At 40.4% G+C, this 17,010-nt stretch overlaps 1 protein-coding gene across 4 annotated transcripts in view; it reads right to left on the minus strand.

Moving 5' to 3' along the window:
- Window positions 1-17,010, minus strand: part of TMEM154 (transmembrane protein 154) — a 91,947-nt gene that overhangs the window by 32,592 nt on the left and 42,345 nt on the right. Inside the window, exon 7 of one of the 4 annotated variants that reach the window (XM_010597199.3) lies at window positions 15-7,645. The exons of the other annotated variants lie outside the window; for them this stretch is intronic. Within the exon in view, the coding sequence (XP_010595501.2) occupies window positions 7,624-7,645 (22 nt within the window). The 3' untranslated portion in view covers window positions 15-7,623. Of the gene's footprint in view, window positions 1-14; window positions 7,646-17,010 lie in introns of those variants that run through there. 4 annotated transcript variants of the gene reach the window in all.

Genomic DNA, 17,010 nt, shown 5'->3' on the forward strand with positions numbered 1-17,010 from the left:
AAAATAAAACACACATGCAATAGGATAATTTAAAATAAAGACAAAAAGTGATATCAGGATCCATTAGATAGAAAGTGGTGAAAACAATTGAACCAGGAAACTTGGGAAAAAATAATTAGGGGAAACGAGCAATTCTGCATTTGCGTTTTGCTTTCCCTGATGATCAAGACTGATTAGGTACTTAAGTAAGAATGACACGATGACTCTTTGCTCAGTAGCTGATTGGTTTTTCCGTATTTATTGAGCACCTACCAGTGCCAAGCACTGTTCAGAATACAGAGATGAGTAAGCTTTGATCCCTATTCTCAAGGTGCTCACAATCTAATTTGGTCCCATTTTAGCCTTACGTACTGAAGAATAGTCATCAATTTCTGTGTGTCTGACCCACCCACAAGCCATTCTGTGTCATGCTGCCATGGCTTATACATCATGTAGTGGGTGAAACCAGCTCTACTACCCACCACAGATTATTGGACCAGGAATCTATGTCCAAGCCAAAGACAGCCACACAGGCACATGCACTAGACTCCAGCAAGGTCAAATATCCCTGAAGTGATGTTGGCATGAGATCACCTAATATATTTCCTCCATCTTGCATGAGGACACACCATTTTTGGCAGATTGCATTTTTCAAAGGTGGTCGCCACAAATCTTCCATCCCACTTGCTTTTTTCACGATGTGACCTTGACAGTCTTGCCATTGAGTGCTGGGGTTTATGTCCTCTCTCCCCTTGAACCTGGGTAGACTTTGTGACTGCCTTGACCAGTAGAGTATGGTAGATGTGTTGGTATGTGACACTTGAGTCTAGGTTGTAAAAATACCATGTATTTCTACTTTGTTCTCTTGGGATACTTGCTCTTTGGAACCCAACCACCATGCTTTGAGGAAGACCAAGAAGTACATGGAAAGGCCCGTATGAATAGGAACCAAGGCCCCTGGCCCACGTCTTGGCTTAGCTCTGACCCAAAAGCCAGCACCAACTTGCCAGCATGTGAATGAGCCATCTTGAAAGTAGACTGAGCACAAATAGAGCTGCTCAGCTGATGCTATCTGGAGCAGAGATAAGCCATTCCTGCTGAGCCATACCCAAATTGCAGATTCATAAGCAAAATAAATGAATGTTGTTTTAAGCTACGAAATTTTGAGGTGGTTTGTTAAGCAGTAATAGATGACTGGAACACCAACGCAATCATATTTTCTGTGTTGGGAAGTATGAATGCTAGGTGCATCCAAAGGTGGGTCACTTGAGCTCAGGCTAAATCCCAAACAATGCTGATTTTCCTGTTCTACACAAGTCCTATGCATATGCTAGGTTTTGGTGTGCTGAAAACCAGGTAGCTATGGCTGTGAAAGAGGTGATATTTTGGACTCTTTGAAATTATGTCAAATTCTAGCACAGAACACCTGTTTCTGAGAGTATCTGGATATATCTTTCCAGTGCAACCTTAAAGAGTACAACTAATATCCTGTTTGCCTCAGCTTTTGTAAGCAGGCATTTTATTTTTTTTCTCCTGGTGGCCAAACCCTTAGCATTACGTAGCTCCAGAAACTAGGTTCTTTCCTTATCACCTCTGTCCCAAGCCCTGGTTCTTTTTCTCAGCATGGAATAGATACAATTTCTTCCGGACCTGGAGTCTCACCTTCACTGCCATCCTGTAGTTCCTACTACTTCTGATTTCGGACTGTGCCCACCTTCAGGCCTCCTTGATAATGATTGATACCTTCATAAACATTTTCCTTTTGCTTATTACTGGCCAGTGTAGTACAGTGGTTAAAAGTATGTGCTTTGGAGTTGTAGAGACATGGGGAAAGTTACTGAGTTCTCTAAAACTACCTCATAAGCGTATTATGAGGATTAAAATGAGATGATATATGTTAAGTACTTGGTACCTTGTGGCCAAGATTGCTACTTGGTCAGATGCTTAAAATTCTTTCACCACTTTGTCCTTCATAACAGAACCCCTTGCTGTCGGATGTGACAATGTACCCAACTGTCTCTCTGCTGCCTTGCACATAGGTTGGCCAATGAGAGACAGTCAGAGCTGTGTCACTCGGTTGGCAGGAAAACTCTTTAAAAGTGGCTGACCTAGTTGGGAGACTCACCCACTATTTCCCTCTCTCTGTCCTTCTTTTTGCAAATATCATGGCTGGAGCTACAGCAACCACCTTGGATCATGTGGTGACCCTGAGGATGGGAACCCTGCATTAGTGAAGGTGGGGGAAAGTTGGAAGGAACATAGTCTCAGATTGCAACACAGCCACCGTAACAGGCCTGGACTGCTTACCTCTGTTATATATAGGGGAAAAAAATTTGTTTAAATCAATTTTATTTTGTGTCTCTAATACTAGATGCTGGGCTAAATTCCTAAGTGATACACATAATAAGTGCTAGTCAAGATTACTGTTTTCTCTTAGCATCATTTCTCTTTGGATCCATGCCATCTCCAGGCTAACCTATCCCATCACTAAGTTCTCATTAAAGTAGGAAGGAAATAGACACTGCAGCAGGCTGTAGGGGTATATTGATGGTCATATTGACCAGGCTTTCCTTTAGTTGGGCCCTTCAGGTGGAACCATCCTGGCTGTTGTCTGTCCATGTGCTGACTGGTGTTTGTGACCTTATTCAAGGAAGCCTGAATATTACGTTACCAATCTGCCATTCAGCCTTGCACTCGCTGTTAAAATGCCACAGTGTGGGAGCTGACACAAACATTACAGGCGTGGAGAGAAGTGAGTAATCAGGAAAAAGAGATGGTTTTATAGCTAAGATTTTCTCATTTTTAATAAAAATATTTTTTATTACATTCCCATAGACAATTAAAATTCCATTCTTCACTTGAAAAATGTTTTATACGGAACAAAAAAGACAAGAATATGTAATAGTATCTTTTAGATAAACAAAAGATCCAATTAATTTTCAGCCTAGACAACTTTGTAGAAAGTAGGTTCAATTCTATAAGAAGCCTTTGAATTGGATATTTCTTCATTTATTTCAAGAGGTATATGGATCAAAAGAGTGCAATTATAAAGGTAATAGTTCTTCTCTCTCATAGTCACAGAAGTTAAGTTAAAAGGATTTTTCTTTGGAAGGAAGCATATCTCACTCTTACTCTTAGTAAAAAAAATTTTGGTAAACAACTACCTTGCCTTCCGATAAACATTTATTCTAAATATTGATACACATTAATTACATAAAGCTAGTATAGGAGATACTCTTTCCTCCTATCTTACAGTGCTTTACTTTTCAGTTAAATTTGGAAACGCTTTTCAAGCTGTCACTGCTAAATGAGCAACTTAGTGTACCCACATGTATATACTTATTTCTATCAAAAAACTTGCAGCTGAGAATAATTTATACGTATATACACACATATATATACATGTATACCTGACATTTATAAAGCCATAAGTAACAAAGGAAAAATCTGTTACATATATTATTCTCTGCAAATAGGGTAGGAGAAAAAACTTTTAAAATCTTCAATCAGTCTTAAAAGTTTGATAGTTTTACAAATCGGTTCTAATCAGTAGCAATGGGACCATTTTTTATGAGGCTTACCAGGCAGAATTTAAAATTCAGGGGATTAATAGCACGTCTAATGATCTTACTGACCTTCTGAGGAAATATTTACATTGCTTATAAAATGAAAGCACGTTGAAGACAGTATTTTTTATGATTTTCACTTAACTTTAAATATAAAATACACACATATTAAGTTACTAGTGGTCTACCAGATTGCTTTTTAACTTTGCAAATAACTACAATCCCTACTTTTTCTGAAAGCTGGCATTTATTAAACATGCAGAGTTTTCACATGTTCCTGATGTTATTTATAACCCAGGGTTTCAGCTAAATTGGAGTAATGGAATGATTGCTCCCAACCGAGTTTTACACTGGAAAAATGTGGCTGACCGTAGGATCTACAGGTCGTTCGGTAGTCCTTTCTACGCAGTCCCATGGAATGAAAGTGCAAAGAATATGCTTTTTGTAAAAAGTCCAATCACTTATTTACAAAGTACCAAAGGCCAATGGTGATAGGTAACATGACGTAAACTGGGAAGTATGACTGACAGAAATTTCTGCACCTGAAATTCAATTTTTTAAAGAATCCATGTGCCTTTGGCTATCTTAAATAGTTCCACATTGTACTTTTAACCTTGTACTTGCACGAAAATTGAAATCTTCTTTTATCACTTTGGTTTAGAAATTTCTTGAAAGATCATTTCATAAAGAGATCAAAGCATCTAGAGAGTCGAACGTGACACATGTTATTTAGAAAAGGTAATGGGGGGGAAAATCCAGCATCTGCAAATACCCACCGCCAGCAGGACTAAGAGGAAAAGAAAACTGTGGCACCGGAGGAGATAGTGTCAAGGCAATGCCAGAAAGCTGCTTAAAAAAAATAAATAGTTCAGGCAATTAGTTATTTGGGTTAGGCAATTATTAATAACCAATTTGATTCCACTTCACACCGGTACACAGTGACTCTTCTAGCTACTGTAACATTACAGAAATGCCATCTATGAGTGAAAGCTACTCTAGACTTTATTGTAGACGTTAAATGCAAACTTCAGAATTCATCCTGAGTGTCTTCTGCATGTGAAAAAGTCTCATATGCTAATTTAATTCGGTATAAAATTTAAATGTTTCCCCACAATAAGGACTTTAGGCAGTAGATGCTAAGCATGAAGCCTTATCTTATCCGTCCACTATATCCAGGATTTGTATCAACTCTGACAGAAGTTGAAACTAAAGTCTACGTTTTATGTTTATTCAACATAAGGCCTTCCTCCAGAGACGGTGGGAATTGAAAGTTTAAACAGTGGAAAAAAAGAACAGACAAAAGTACTTTTTAAAGCATCCATCCACGCTGCTGGAGATATAGGGCCGTGAGCAGCAGCATCCGTCACTCCGTGGACATCAGGGCTGATCCACACTAGTTCCCCTTAGCTGTGTGCACGTTTGGGTAACGACCTTCCCTGAGAGAGGAGTCACATTATTGGGTTATGACTAATGCATCAGTATTTTTATGTATTTATTAAAACAAGTTTCCTGAGAAGTTCTACTAGGCAATGTTGTTAGCCTACTGTAGCTTGCTTAAAATGTACAAAAGCGCAGTGAAACATATGAATCTTTAAAATAGTCTAAAGCCAGATTTTGTTCTGATTGGCTACCCAATGAGAGCGAATTAATGAGATTTTCACTGACAATAATCTGAAACATAATACTCAGTTTTGGCTTAAAAGCAATTCTTGAAATTGTCATAAATACATGACACCTACAGACTGAGTTGCTGAGTCGGCATCGACTTCATGGCGATGGGTTCAGTTTTTTATATATTGAGTAGCAGTAAAAAGGTGACAGGGTGCTGGAGTTCATCCTTGACTGTTGTGACCCACATTAACTTCATATATCTTGCCAGAATAAACTATCTTTTCAAAAATGTTCTTTTTTTTACTGTGCAGTTGTAGAGGTTAGGGTGTTGTTCAGCTATAAACTCAATGACATGTTGGTGAAATTTACTTCTTCTGGGATTCGAAGTTATTTTAAATACTGAATGAGAATTTTTTATTGTATCACAAAATATTGCTTCATCAAAGCAGGGTTCCAGGAACCCTTGTGCTTCTCTGAACTTCAAAAGTTCATTATTTAATAGGGTGGGATCAAGTTGTAAAGGCCTAAGTGGTCAGCAAAATCTTAGGGACCCAGAAGGAGGAAGAAGCAAACTGAGACTCCTCTGAGAGTCCAAACACTGAGTAGAAACAAACTTAGAGTGACAAACATGGGCAGAAAAATAGACAAGGAATTTTGGCATAAATTTCTGAGTCATTGTGGACCACAACCTGAGTATGAGTATGCAAAACAGTAATGAAAATACAAATGCCATAGCAGGATGTGCTCACAAGAGTGACAGATAATCTACCCAAGCTCTACACCACGAAGGCCGTCTTTAGCTTTATGCAGTCCCAGGATAGCATGGTAACAGTGATTGAGCCTTAAACACGAATCAGAGAGTTGTACATTCCACCATGTGGAAAGACCTCGCTGGTCTGGAACTCTGCCTTTAAATTATCAGCATAGCTCTGAAGGCAAGTATTTGTTAAAACAAAACAAACAAACAAAAAAAAACCCACTCCAGAGGACAGAGTAGAACTGCCCCATAAGGTTTCCAAGGCTGTAATCATGAGGGAAGTAGACTGCCACATCTTTCTTCCACAGAGCGGCTGGTGGGCAACCTTGTAGTTAGCAGCCAAGCACTTAACCAATTCACCACCAGGGTTCCTTGTTAAAAGGATGCTAAAAAGTGGGGGAAATACAGCTTTTGTTATGTATTATGGCAGCCTTTCAAACACAAGACCCAAAATTCAGCAGCAAATGTTTGGCTAACCTTGTCTCCATTCATATGAGCATACTAAGATACATAAAATTTTTATTCTTTATTGCTTGCCTGGAATAAAAAATCCCAGAACAGCTAAGGACTCCCAATTTGCTAGACTGCTTTAAAGGCCAGGATTAGAAAATTCAGATTTAAACAGAGATTGATTTTTGGTGAGTGGAAGTGATAGAGGCGCCAGGGCTTCCGGCACAAGGAGGTGAATAGACATCATGTAGAATGAGATCTCTCTGATGGGCAGATGGGGACCTCCTGAGTTAAGGAGGTCATGGAGGCCTGTCCCAGCTTGGAGGGAAGAATGCTGAGTGCAATGAGTGACATCTGCCACAGCACAGGTATTTCCTAGTCCTGTTCATTTTAAACGTTGAAGATCTCAGAGAGAGAGGAAGGCTGACAGATGCCCCCCACCTGCGCATACTCCCTACTCACACAGCACAGGTGAGGGAGGGAGGGAGGGCAAGAGCAAGCACGAGCTCGGGAAATATTAACAAGTAGAGGAAATCTTAGCCGAGAAGGAAAACGTTTGCTTTTTCATGGAAGATTCCTAGTTCTTCTGAGAAGTTCCCAAGGGTGGTGGGGCCTGGTCAAGGTCAGGGTCCATGAGTCCCCCAACAACATCTCATTAGGGCTGTGGATTCTCACACTGCACCTTCTTGGTGGAGAGAAGTGAGTCTACTGATCCTCTGGGTGGTGTATGCACGGAAATACTAGCTATGTTTGGAGTCTTTTCCGTGACATAACTCTCCTTGGGAAAAGTTCCTGTGGATTGTGGTTTATCTATCACAGGACTTGAACAATCAGAAGAACTTAGCCAAAGCTAGTTAGGTAACGAGGGTGACCCAGAAGGAAACCATAGATCAAACATGATTTCCTGATTTATACCATAAGGAATGAAGCAGGATGGTAACACGGGCTTAGAGAGAATGGCAGAGTGAGGAGAGCTAGCAGTTGGCAAGGAGGACGGAATGCCCACTGATTAGAAGTGAATTTATCTTAGGACTCCTTCTCCACCCTCAGAGGCAGCAGTGGACGTCGGCCAGGCCTTTTGAATCGCTCCAAGTACAGGTGATGCCATCATCACGAAGAGTGGGTGTTGGAAGAAACAGCAAAAGGCTCTTGTATCTATGCTGATTTGAAATTAATTAAATTCGTATCCTCTTCATCCTCTGTTTGCAGGCCTGGCAGTTTCCCTCAGGGACTGCTTCTCTTGGAAAACATTAGCACCGTTCAGCTTTGGGATTCACTGTCACTGTGAAAACAGAACAATGGTATATGTTTCCAAGAAGCTATCGAGAGCGGGTCACTCCACTATGGGGGCGACTCAAGAGAAAATAAACAGGAAGCCAACAGTGTCCAGTACGCAATTTCAGAAACAAACGTCAGTTGGATTTTGTGTTTGATCCCTGAGGCAGAAATTCACGAATGCCAAGGAAGAATCCCGAGCTCCAGCCCTGATGTCTCTCCCCAGAGCTGCTGTGGAGAGAACCAGATGGAGCTGGGGGGTTCCCTCCTTTAATTAACTCAAATCCGATTCTCTATGAATAGATGCCACATTGCCGTTTTCCCCCCTTTTAAAAAATCTCCCATGTGTTGTTTTCCCTCAGGAGTTTGTGGTCCTGGCATGCTGTCAATAGCCTGTTTTGTTCACACCCACAAAGGATCTGGAGGTGCCTTCTCACTGTAGTTTAGAATTCAATCATCAGCATCTAGGGGTGTGAGCAGACATAACTGTGGACACGGTTATTTGATCATGACCATGCTCTTGGCTAACTGGCGCTTCTGTTTCTAACTTAGACATCTCTGCCAATATCTGGCTCTGTGACTTTTTCCCAGTGGGACCCTACCTCTGCCTGAGTCTCCCTGGAAAGCAGGGTGCACTACCCTTCCTCCTGCTTCTCTTCTTAGTTCTGTGCCTCCTTCCTTTAGCTTCTGGAGTCTCTGAGTGATGCAGATGGTTAACAGGCTTGGGGGCTCAACAAAGGTTGGTGGTTGGAACTGACCCAGAGGCACCTAGAAAGAAAGGCCTGGTGACCTCATTCTGAAAAATGAGCCATCGAAAACATGAGTAGAACTGGAGTACAGGTCTACTTTGACACGTATGGGGTTGCCATGAGTCGGAGCCAACTCAAGAGCAACTGGTGCTGGTCATTTCATTTCTAGCCTGTGTCTACCTGAAGCCATCTCTGTATCCCAAGAAGTGCCTGAATGACAGCAATCGCAAGACCTGGTATCTCCTTGGCTCATAGGTGTGTATAGTCAGCAATAGACTATATTCTTCTCACTCCTACCTTGGTGTTCTCCTGCAATTATTTATATGCCATGTGTGTCCAAAAAGAACTTTGAAGGAAGCAATACATATATTGTTTATACACATATATATATGTGTGTGCACGAGTGTGTATAGATAAACTCAGGGTGACACCATGTGTTTCTGAAAAACTTTGAAGTAAGCAATGTATATATTGTTATACACACACACACACACACACACACACACACGTGTGTGTATAAATAAACTCATGGTGACCCCATATGTTTCTGAGTAGAACTGTACTCCATAGGGTTTTCAATGGCTGTGGCTTTTTACATGTAGATCTCCAGGGCTTTCTTCCAAGGTGCCTCTGGGTGGGCTCAAAACACCAACTTTTTAAATAGTAACCAAGGACTTAACTGTATATGTATATATCCATGAAAGGGGGGAGGGGACGTTGTGTGTGTGTGTGTGTGTGTGTGTGTGTGTCCTGAAGACAGGGGTGGGGGAAGAAACTGTGAGGAGGAAGGAAGGTCAGTGGGAAAGGAGGAGAAGGCTGGAATTTGTTTGAGGAAGGAAATGAACAAAAGGACAACCTCTTTAGCAAAACTGATTTAAAATGGAAACCTGAGTGAAATTAAGAGATTTTCTATCTGAAGAGTAGATACACACCACAACCCCTTTCACTTAAACCACCTTGAAAACTCTTAAACTGGGCAAGGAGGTTTCATTTCTCGGAAATTGGGTGGTAGCAAGATAATATTTCTAAGATCCAGAAGTTCATCTCTGTGGGACATAAGTCTCTGAATTACATGTTTTCCTTTTGTGCCCTTATCTTGAAATTTCAGCCACTAAGCAGGGGTATAATACAAAGCTGAATAGCACTGGGCACAAGCTTTCTTTTGTCCTCAACACTAATCTATATCCAGCTGCTACAATAGAAGTGATTTAAAAAATTATTATAAAACCAATTCATATTCATCATTGAAAAATACAAAATACAAATAAGCAAAACAAAAATACCAATAATCTCAATACTGTTAAAATTTTTGTATTTATCCATCCAAATTTTTTTGTGATATATATATTCCTTTGTAGAAAAATGGGATCATATTATGCATATAGTTCTGTGTTCTGTAATCTGCTTTTCTCATTTACAGATAAATATCTTTCCTTGCTCATAGATAGATAATTTTAGTGGCTACATAGCATTTCATTGTCTCGCTATATCAAAAAAAATTTTTTTTAGCCAATCCCTTATTGTTATACATTGAGGCTATTTCCAATTTTTAATTTTCCTTTATCGCAAACATTGCCCTATATTTGCACACTTCCAATTGTTACCTTTGCATAAATCTCTAGAAGAGAAATTATTAGGTCCCAGTGTGTGCCATTTTAAAGCTTTTAATAGTCCATTGCAAAATTTCCTCCCTTTCCCAGAAATTCTGTACAATTTATCCTCTCCTAAATCTTCCCTTTTAGAAAAATATCCTTTTACCCACATCCTCTCCCACACTGGGTATTATTATTTTTTCTTTTTGCAAATCCATTAGGTGAGAACGGCGCCATATTTACCTTTACACTTCTTCGATTACCAGGAAGAACGAACATTATTTTCAAAGCTTTATTGGTCATTTTAATTTCTTCTTTTGCTGAGTTGATTATTGATATTCCCTGCTCTTATTTAAAACAGAGTGATTACCTTATTGTTCATCTCATACACTGAAAATATTTCCTCTAGTTTTCTTTCTAATTTCATTTATTCAGTATTTTGAACTACAGAAATTTTGAGTTTTAAGGTGATTATACTAACCTTTTCTAATCTGGTTTCTAACTTGGTGTCATGCTTTCAAACTATTTCCCACCTTAAAACTATATAATATTTACCTATATATCTTTTAGCTTTTTCATAATTTCTTTTTTTTCTTTAACATTTCAATTTATCTGGAGTCTGTTTCTGGCTGTTTAGTGTGAAGTGTAGAGACCTGAATCTTTCCCACATATGTTAGCCAGTTGTTCCAAAGCTATTCATCGAATACTCCATTTACTGTGAAATGCTACTTTTATATTAAATGTTTATATATACTTGAGGCTGTTTCTGAATTTTCTATTCTATTTCACTAATAATTTATATTTGGTCCCAGGTGTATAATGTTTTATTATTGTTGGGCATGTTCCCTGCCAACCTCCCTCCTCCTTATCTCCCAACTGCTCTTATTCCTTCTTTTAGAATTGTTCTGGCTATTCATGTAGTGATTTTTCCAGATGTAATGTGCACTGGGTTTTTGAGATACTGAGTTGAATTAAAATCATGATTTTTACAGTCTTGAATCTGTCGTAAAGGAACAGAGTATGTTCAAATCTCTAATGTACCTCAATAAAAATTTCAATATTTTCTTTCTATATCTTCCCGTGCTTTTTTTGTTGTGGAAACCCTGGTGGCGTAGTGGCTAAGTGCTACGGCTGTTAACCAAGAAGTTGGCAGTTTGAATCTGCCAGGTGCTCCTTGGAAACTCCACAGGGCAGTTCTACTCTATCCTATAGGGTCGCTATGAGTCGGAATCGACTTGGTGGTAGTGGGTTTGGTTTTTTTTGTTGTTGTTGTTGCTGTTAAGTTTTTCCCCGGACATTTCATAGTTTGGATTGCTTTTATGATAGTACTAGTGGCCCTGGTGGTGCAGTGGTTAAACGTTCAGCTGCTAACCAAAAGATCAGCAGTTTGAATCCACCAGCTGCCCCTTGAAAACACTATGGGGCAGTTCTACTCTGTTCTATAGGGTCACTATAGTTGGAATCAACTTGATGGCAACGGGTTTGGTTTTTTGTTTCTTTTTTTTAGTGTTGGTATGCAGCCCTGGTGGCGTAGTGGTTAAGAGCTCAACTGCTGACCAAAGGTCTGCAGTTTGAATCTACCAGCTGCTCCTTGGAAACCCCATGGGGCAGTTCTACTCTGCCTTGTAGGATCGCTATGAGTTGGAATTGACTCGATGGCAACGGTTTGGTTTGATTCGGTTTTAGTGTTGGTGTAGGAGCCTGGGTGGCAAAAGCAGTTTGCGTTTGACTGCTAACCCAAAGGTTGGTGGTTTGAACCCACCCAGCAGCTCCATTAAGAAAGGCCTGGCTAACTGCTTCTGTAAAGATTACTGCCAAGAAAACCCAGTTGAGCAGTTCTACTCTGTAACAAATGGGTCGCCATGAGTTAGAGAGCCAATTCCATGCAGCTAATAACAACAATGTTGGTATAGGTCCTGGGTGGCACCAAGAGTTTGCACTTGACTACTATCCTCAGGGTTGGTGGTTCTAACCCACCCAGCAGCTCCAGAGAAGAAAGGCCTGGTGATTTGCTTCTGTAAAGATTACAGCCGAAAAAACCATACGAAGCAGCTCTACTCTCTAACACACAGGGTCACCATGAGTCAGAACGGACAGCAGTGGGTTTGGTTTTTATTATTATTCATTTTTTTGGTTAGTGTTCATATGTACTAAAAAAAAAAAAAAAAAAAACTGGCTATTTTAGCATAGCAGATAAGAGCACAGGATCAGACGGCTGTAGTTTGAATCACAACTTAGCTACTTCTATGTTGTGCGACCTTGAGAATGTTAGCCTTTCTTAGCCTAGGTTTTCTTGTTCCATTTGTAAAACATGAATAATAATACTATGTACCTCAGATGGTTGTTGTCAATAATAACTGAGAAACTTCAGGTAAAGGACATGCTATAGACCCAGCACATAGACACATCAACGAATGTTAAAAAACCAGTTGCTGGTCAATTTCAACTCACGGAGACCCCACGTGTGTCAGACGAGAACTGTGCTCCATAGGGTTTTTAATGGTTGATTTTTCAGAAGTAGATCACCAGGCCTTTCTTCCAAGGCACCCCTGGCTGGATTCGACTTCTAACTGTTCAGTGAGCACCACTCAGGGACTCTTCAGAATGTGTTTGTTATTCTTACTTGGCAGTAAATTGTTATGTGACCAAGTGTCTGTCAGTGATACACTAGCTTGAACGTTGCTTCAACTATCCAAAAGCTTTAAGAAACCATCTTCCAAAACAAACTTTAAACTTCTAAGGAGAATGTACTTTAACGTGGTTTGTTTAGGAAACCCTTCATTTTGAGGGCCTATCATGGAACACCCTCCATCAACAAGAATTCCTTTAATCAAAGTACCAAAGAACAGGAGGCGTTGGCAGTATGGTGCCTACAGCTACACCTCCGTGCACTGAAGCAATGTTACAAGCACTGGCACACAAGAGACAGTCCCAACGTGGGTACAAGATGCTTCAGCAGTGGGACATCCGGTCACTCCTAGAGTATAGCAACTCCTTCGTGCAAATTTCCACTCCTGGTGTGATGGCAATCAGCCTGGTACTCACTGACGTCAAGTCTATTCCGACTCCTGGTGTCCCCATGTGTTACAGAGTAGAACTGTGCTCCATAGGGTTTTCTTGGCTGTAATCTTTACGGAAGCAGTTTGGTAGGCCTTTCTTCCAGGGCACTGCTAGGTGGTTTTGAACCACCAATCTTCAGGTTATTGGCTGATTGCAAACCACTTGCACCACCCAGGGAACCTCTCAGGCCTGGTATTAAATCACAAAACTGGGATCTGCCCCCACCTGGGCCTGGAGGCATTCTCGCAGGCACTCATTGCTTTATTTAGTTAGATGTGTTCCCCACATTCTGTGTGGCTACTCATCATCTCTACAAAATGATCAAATAAGCCTAGACATTTTTAACACTGGCAAATTCTAGAGTTCCCTCTTAAAAATATCTTGGCAAGCTGCCACAGAATTGCAACAAATAAAATAAGTGATCCTGCTTCAAACCTCTGTTGCTTGTCTCTATGCTAATGTGTGGTTTTCGCAACTTATCTGACAGCGACGTTAATGAGTAATTTTTCTAGGAGTGTTTTATACAGATATTTTAAGAATGTGGAACCTCTTTCCCACAAGCCTGTATTGTAACAGGCTGACAAGCCCTAAAGATGAATTGAATTGATTAGAAAGCATCATCTTATTGTTATTTTTAAGAAAGCATTTAATTAGAATGCTACTAGTAAAATGGGGCTAGATCCAACTCTGATACCTTGTGTCATAACTGCCCCTTTGTTATGGTCAGGGTTAGATAAGTCACCTTTGTTCCCTGACCAGTTTACCTTACTACAATCCCTCTTTATGACCATAGCTAATGTTCCCTAGCTCCAAAGATGGCTGTAAACCTATGCTAAATCTTTCCTGTGTTATGATGTTCTCTAACTCGATTTTTGAGGTGCAGAGTTCAGCTTAGCACAAAGTCACGTAACAATTAGATCAAGCTCCCTTTCTCTACATCATTATAATGTCTCATCTCCTTCCGGAAAAACCCCTGGCCTGGGAGGAATTACAGAGGTCACGCACCTGGTGAACATCAGTGCCAGGCCTAGAATTAGTCCAACACACATAGATCACGTCCATAGTGTAGACATAATCTGGGCCACTAGTCAAGCAATGCTGTGGTTTATTGTATTTAATACATCCTCCCTCACCCGCCATACGCACACACGCGCGCACACACCCAGAGACACACCTGCATTGTAACAATATTATTAAAGTATGCATCCTGAAGGATTATAGCCCATTACTCTCTATCCAGGAGCCCTGGTAGTACAATGGTTAAGTGCTCGGCTGCTAACTGAAAGGTCAGAAGTTCAAACTCACCAGTGGCTCCATGGGAGAAAAGCCTTGGCAGTCCGCTCCCCTAAATATTACAGCCTAGGAACCCTATGGGGCAATTCTACTCTGTCCTATAGGGCCGCTCTGAGTCAGAATTGACAACAGCAACTTTCTATCCGTTGTAATACTCTCCTCAGACTGTAACTGGGGAAACTGGTTAGTAGTTAAACCCTTGTTGACTTGAGATATAATTTTAAGCAATTCTTGAGAGACCAAAGAGAAAAAGAGGAAAGAAATTCATAAAGAAAGAAAACAACTGGAGGTGGATACTGAGATTTACGCAAACTTACTGTTTTCTTGCAAGTAATTACAGCCTTATCAAGGACTGCACTGGATAATGGGTGTATCATTCACCTGATACTCTCATGTATCAGCATCACGGTGCTGGTTTTCTCACTGTTAAATGTTCTTTTGATTTAATCTATAGATTGTCTTTTAATGTATTGAATCTCTCTTATTTTAACTAATTAATAAAAGAAAATGAAACCAGCCATTTTAAAAACAGCTCTTCTCTAGATTGAGCTTTACCACAAACTCTTGAGTTCCAGGTTTTCTCAGGTGGATTATTTCCCTTTTATCTGGCTGTCTTCAGGCAATGTAGACGCGGCCAGGCAATGTTAGGTGCTCAATAAATACCTTTCGAAAGACTACGCAGACAACGTTATTTTCTCAAAAAAAGGCAAAGGGGAAAGAAGACACAGGAAGGAATTCACAAACTTCTCTGTTAAACTAACCTCCATTTTCCTGAGAAATAATGAAGTGAGTCATGTTTATAATGCCTTTGAGCTCAGAAACATAAACCACAGAATAGCAACAACAAAATGATCATAATACAAGAACAGGAATACCGTTACTTAGCCTCTCCGAGTTACTTCATTGCTTAGGTAAGAGAACCCTGGCATCTGGCACATGGGAAATGATATGAAAATGTTTTAATATTGTTGTTGTCATTACTTACTGTACTTTCAAAATTATAAACCCACTTGGATAGGACCAAATCTAATTTTTCCCTCCATCTTTCCCAATGCTGTTAGTCAATTTAAAATCATCCCTATGACCAGGAAGCAAAAAGGGAAAGAAGATGAGGGCTTGGCTAATCTTTGCCACCCCTTTTCTGTGGTTATTCACCTAAGCTTGCAGACACAGAAACACCAAGCTTTCAGGAAATTGTCTTACTATGAAGGCCTCAGGAAGAAGGAAGAGGCTGGCTAGGCCATAAACTTCATTAGAACAGAGACTTATCTTCTTTGTTTTTACCACTAGTAGCATTTGGAAGGAGGGTTCTGAGGGTGGGGTAGGCAATAAGGAAGTGTATTTTGCATAAAGAATTTAAAAACAATAGTAAAACTACTGCCTTCAGTATGGATTACACTTCAACATAAAGAAAACAAAAATCCTCACAACTGGACCAATGAGCAACATCATGATAAATGGACAAAAGATTGAAGTTGTCGAGGATTTCATTTTACTTGGATCCACAATCAACAGCCACGGAAGCAGCAGTCAAGAAATCAAGAGACGCATTACGTTGGACAAATGTGCTGCAAAAGACCTCTTGGAAGTGTTGAAAAGCAAAGATGTCACCTTGAAGACTAAGGTGCACCTGACCCAAGCCATGGTATTTTCAATCCCATCATACGCATGCGAAAGCTGGACAATGCATAAGGAAGACCGAAGAATTAATGCCTTTGAATTATGGTGTTGGTGAAGAATATCAAATATACCATGGACTGCCAAAAGAACAAACAAATTTGTCTTGGAAGAAGTACAACCAGAATGCTCCTTAGAGGCATACATGGTAAGACTGCATCTTACATACTCCGGACATGCTATCAGGAGGGATCAGTCCCTGGAGAAGGATATCATAATTGGTAAAGTACAGGGTCAGCAGAAAAGAGGAAGACCCTCAACGAGATGGACTGACACAGTGGCTGCAACAATGGGCTTAAGCATAACAACGATTATGAGGATGACGCAGGACCGGGCAGTGTTTCATTCTGTTGTACATGGGGTCGCCATGAGTCGGAACCAACTCGACGGCACCTAACAACAGTAAAACCAACTAAAAGAATGTATTTTTTGCTACCACAATGTGCTTGAAGTGCTTACCAATGTCAGTGACAAGTCCTCCACTCCAGGGCAGACCATTCCCGCACCTCTGGGGATACTGCTGACACTATTTCCAGGACCTTGTACAATGCCTGGCATGTGACAGGTACGAATCATTGAAAAGATTCTAACGTGGGGAATAAAAATCTAGAAAGTCATCCCTCCCACCGATTCCTTTGTTGTTTCTTCTTCCTACTGATTTTCTTAGGAAACAGGAAAACCACAGTATTAACTTCCCATAATACTTTGTACGTCTCTGAACCTTGATGAAATCCTGTGCTAAATTCTGGATTCCAGAGCTCCAGAAAAGAAGTGTCCATTCAATGAGGGCAGGGGAAAGTAATGAGCATGGGCTGGCCAATATGATGTATGGAAAAAGTTCTGAAAGGCCTGAGATTATACGCAGATGACCAACCTTGCTTTCTGAAAGTGAAGAGGACTTGAAGCACTAACTGATGAAGATCAAAGGCTACAGCCTTCAGCATGGATCACACCTCAACATAAAGAAAACAGAAATCCTCACAACTGGACCAATAAGCAAC

Source organism: Loxodonta africana, chromosome 13, assembly GCF_030014295.1.
Source record: "Loxodonta africana isolate mLoxAfr1 chromosome 13, mLoxAfr1.hap2, whole genome shotgun sequence".
Lineage (NCBI taxonomy): Eukaryota > Metazoa > Chordata > Mammalia > Proboscidea > Elephantidae > Loxodonta > Loxodonta africana.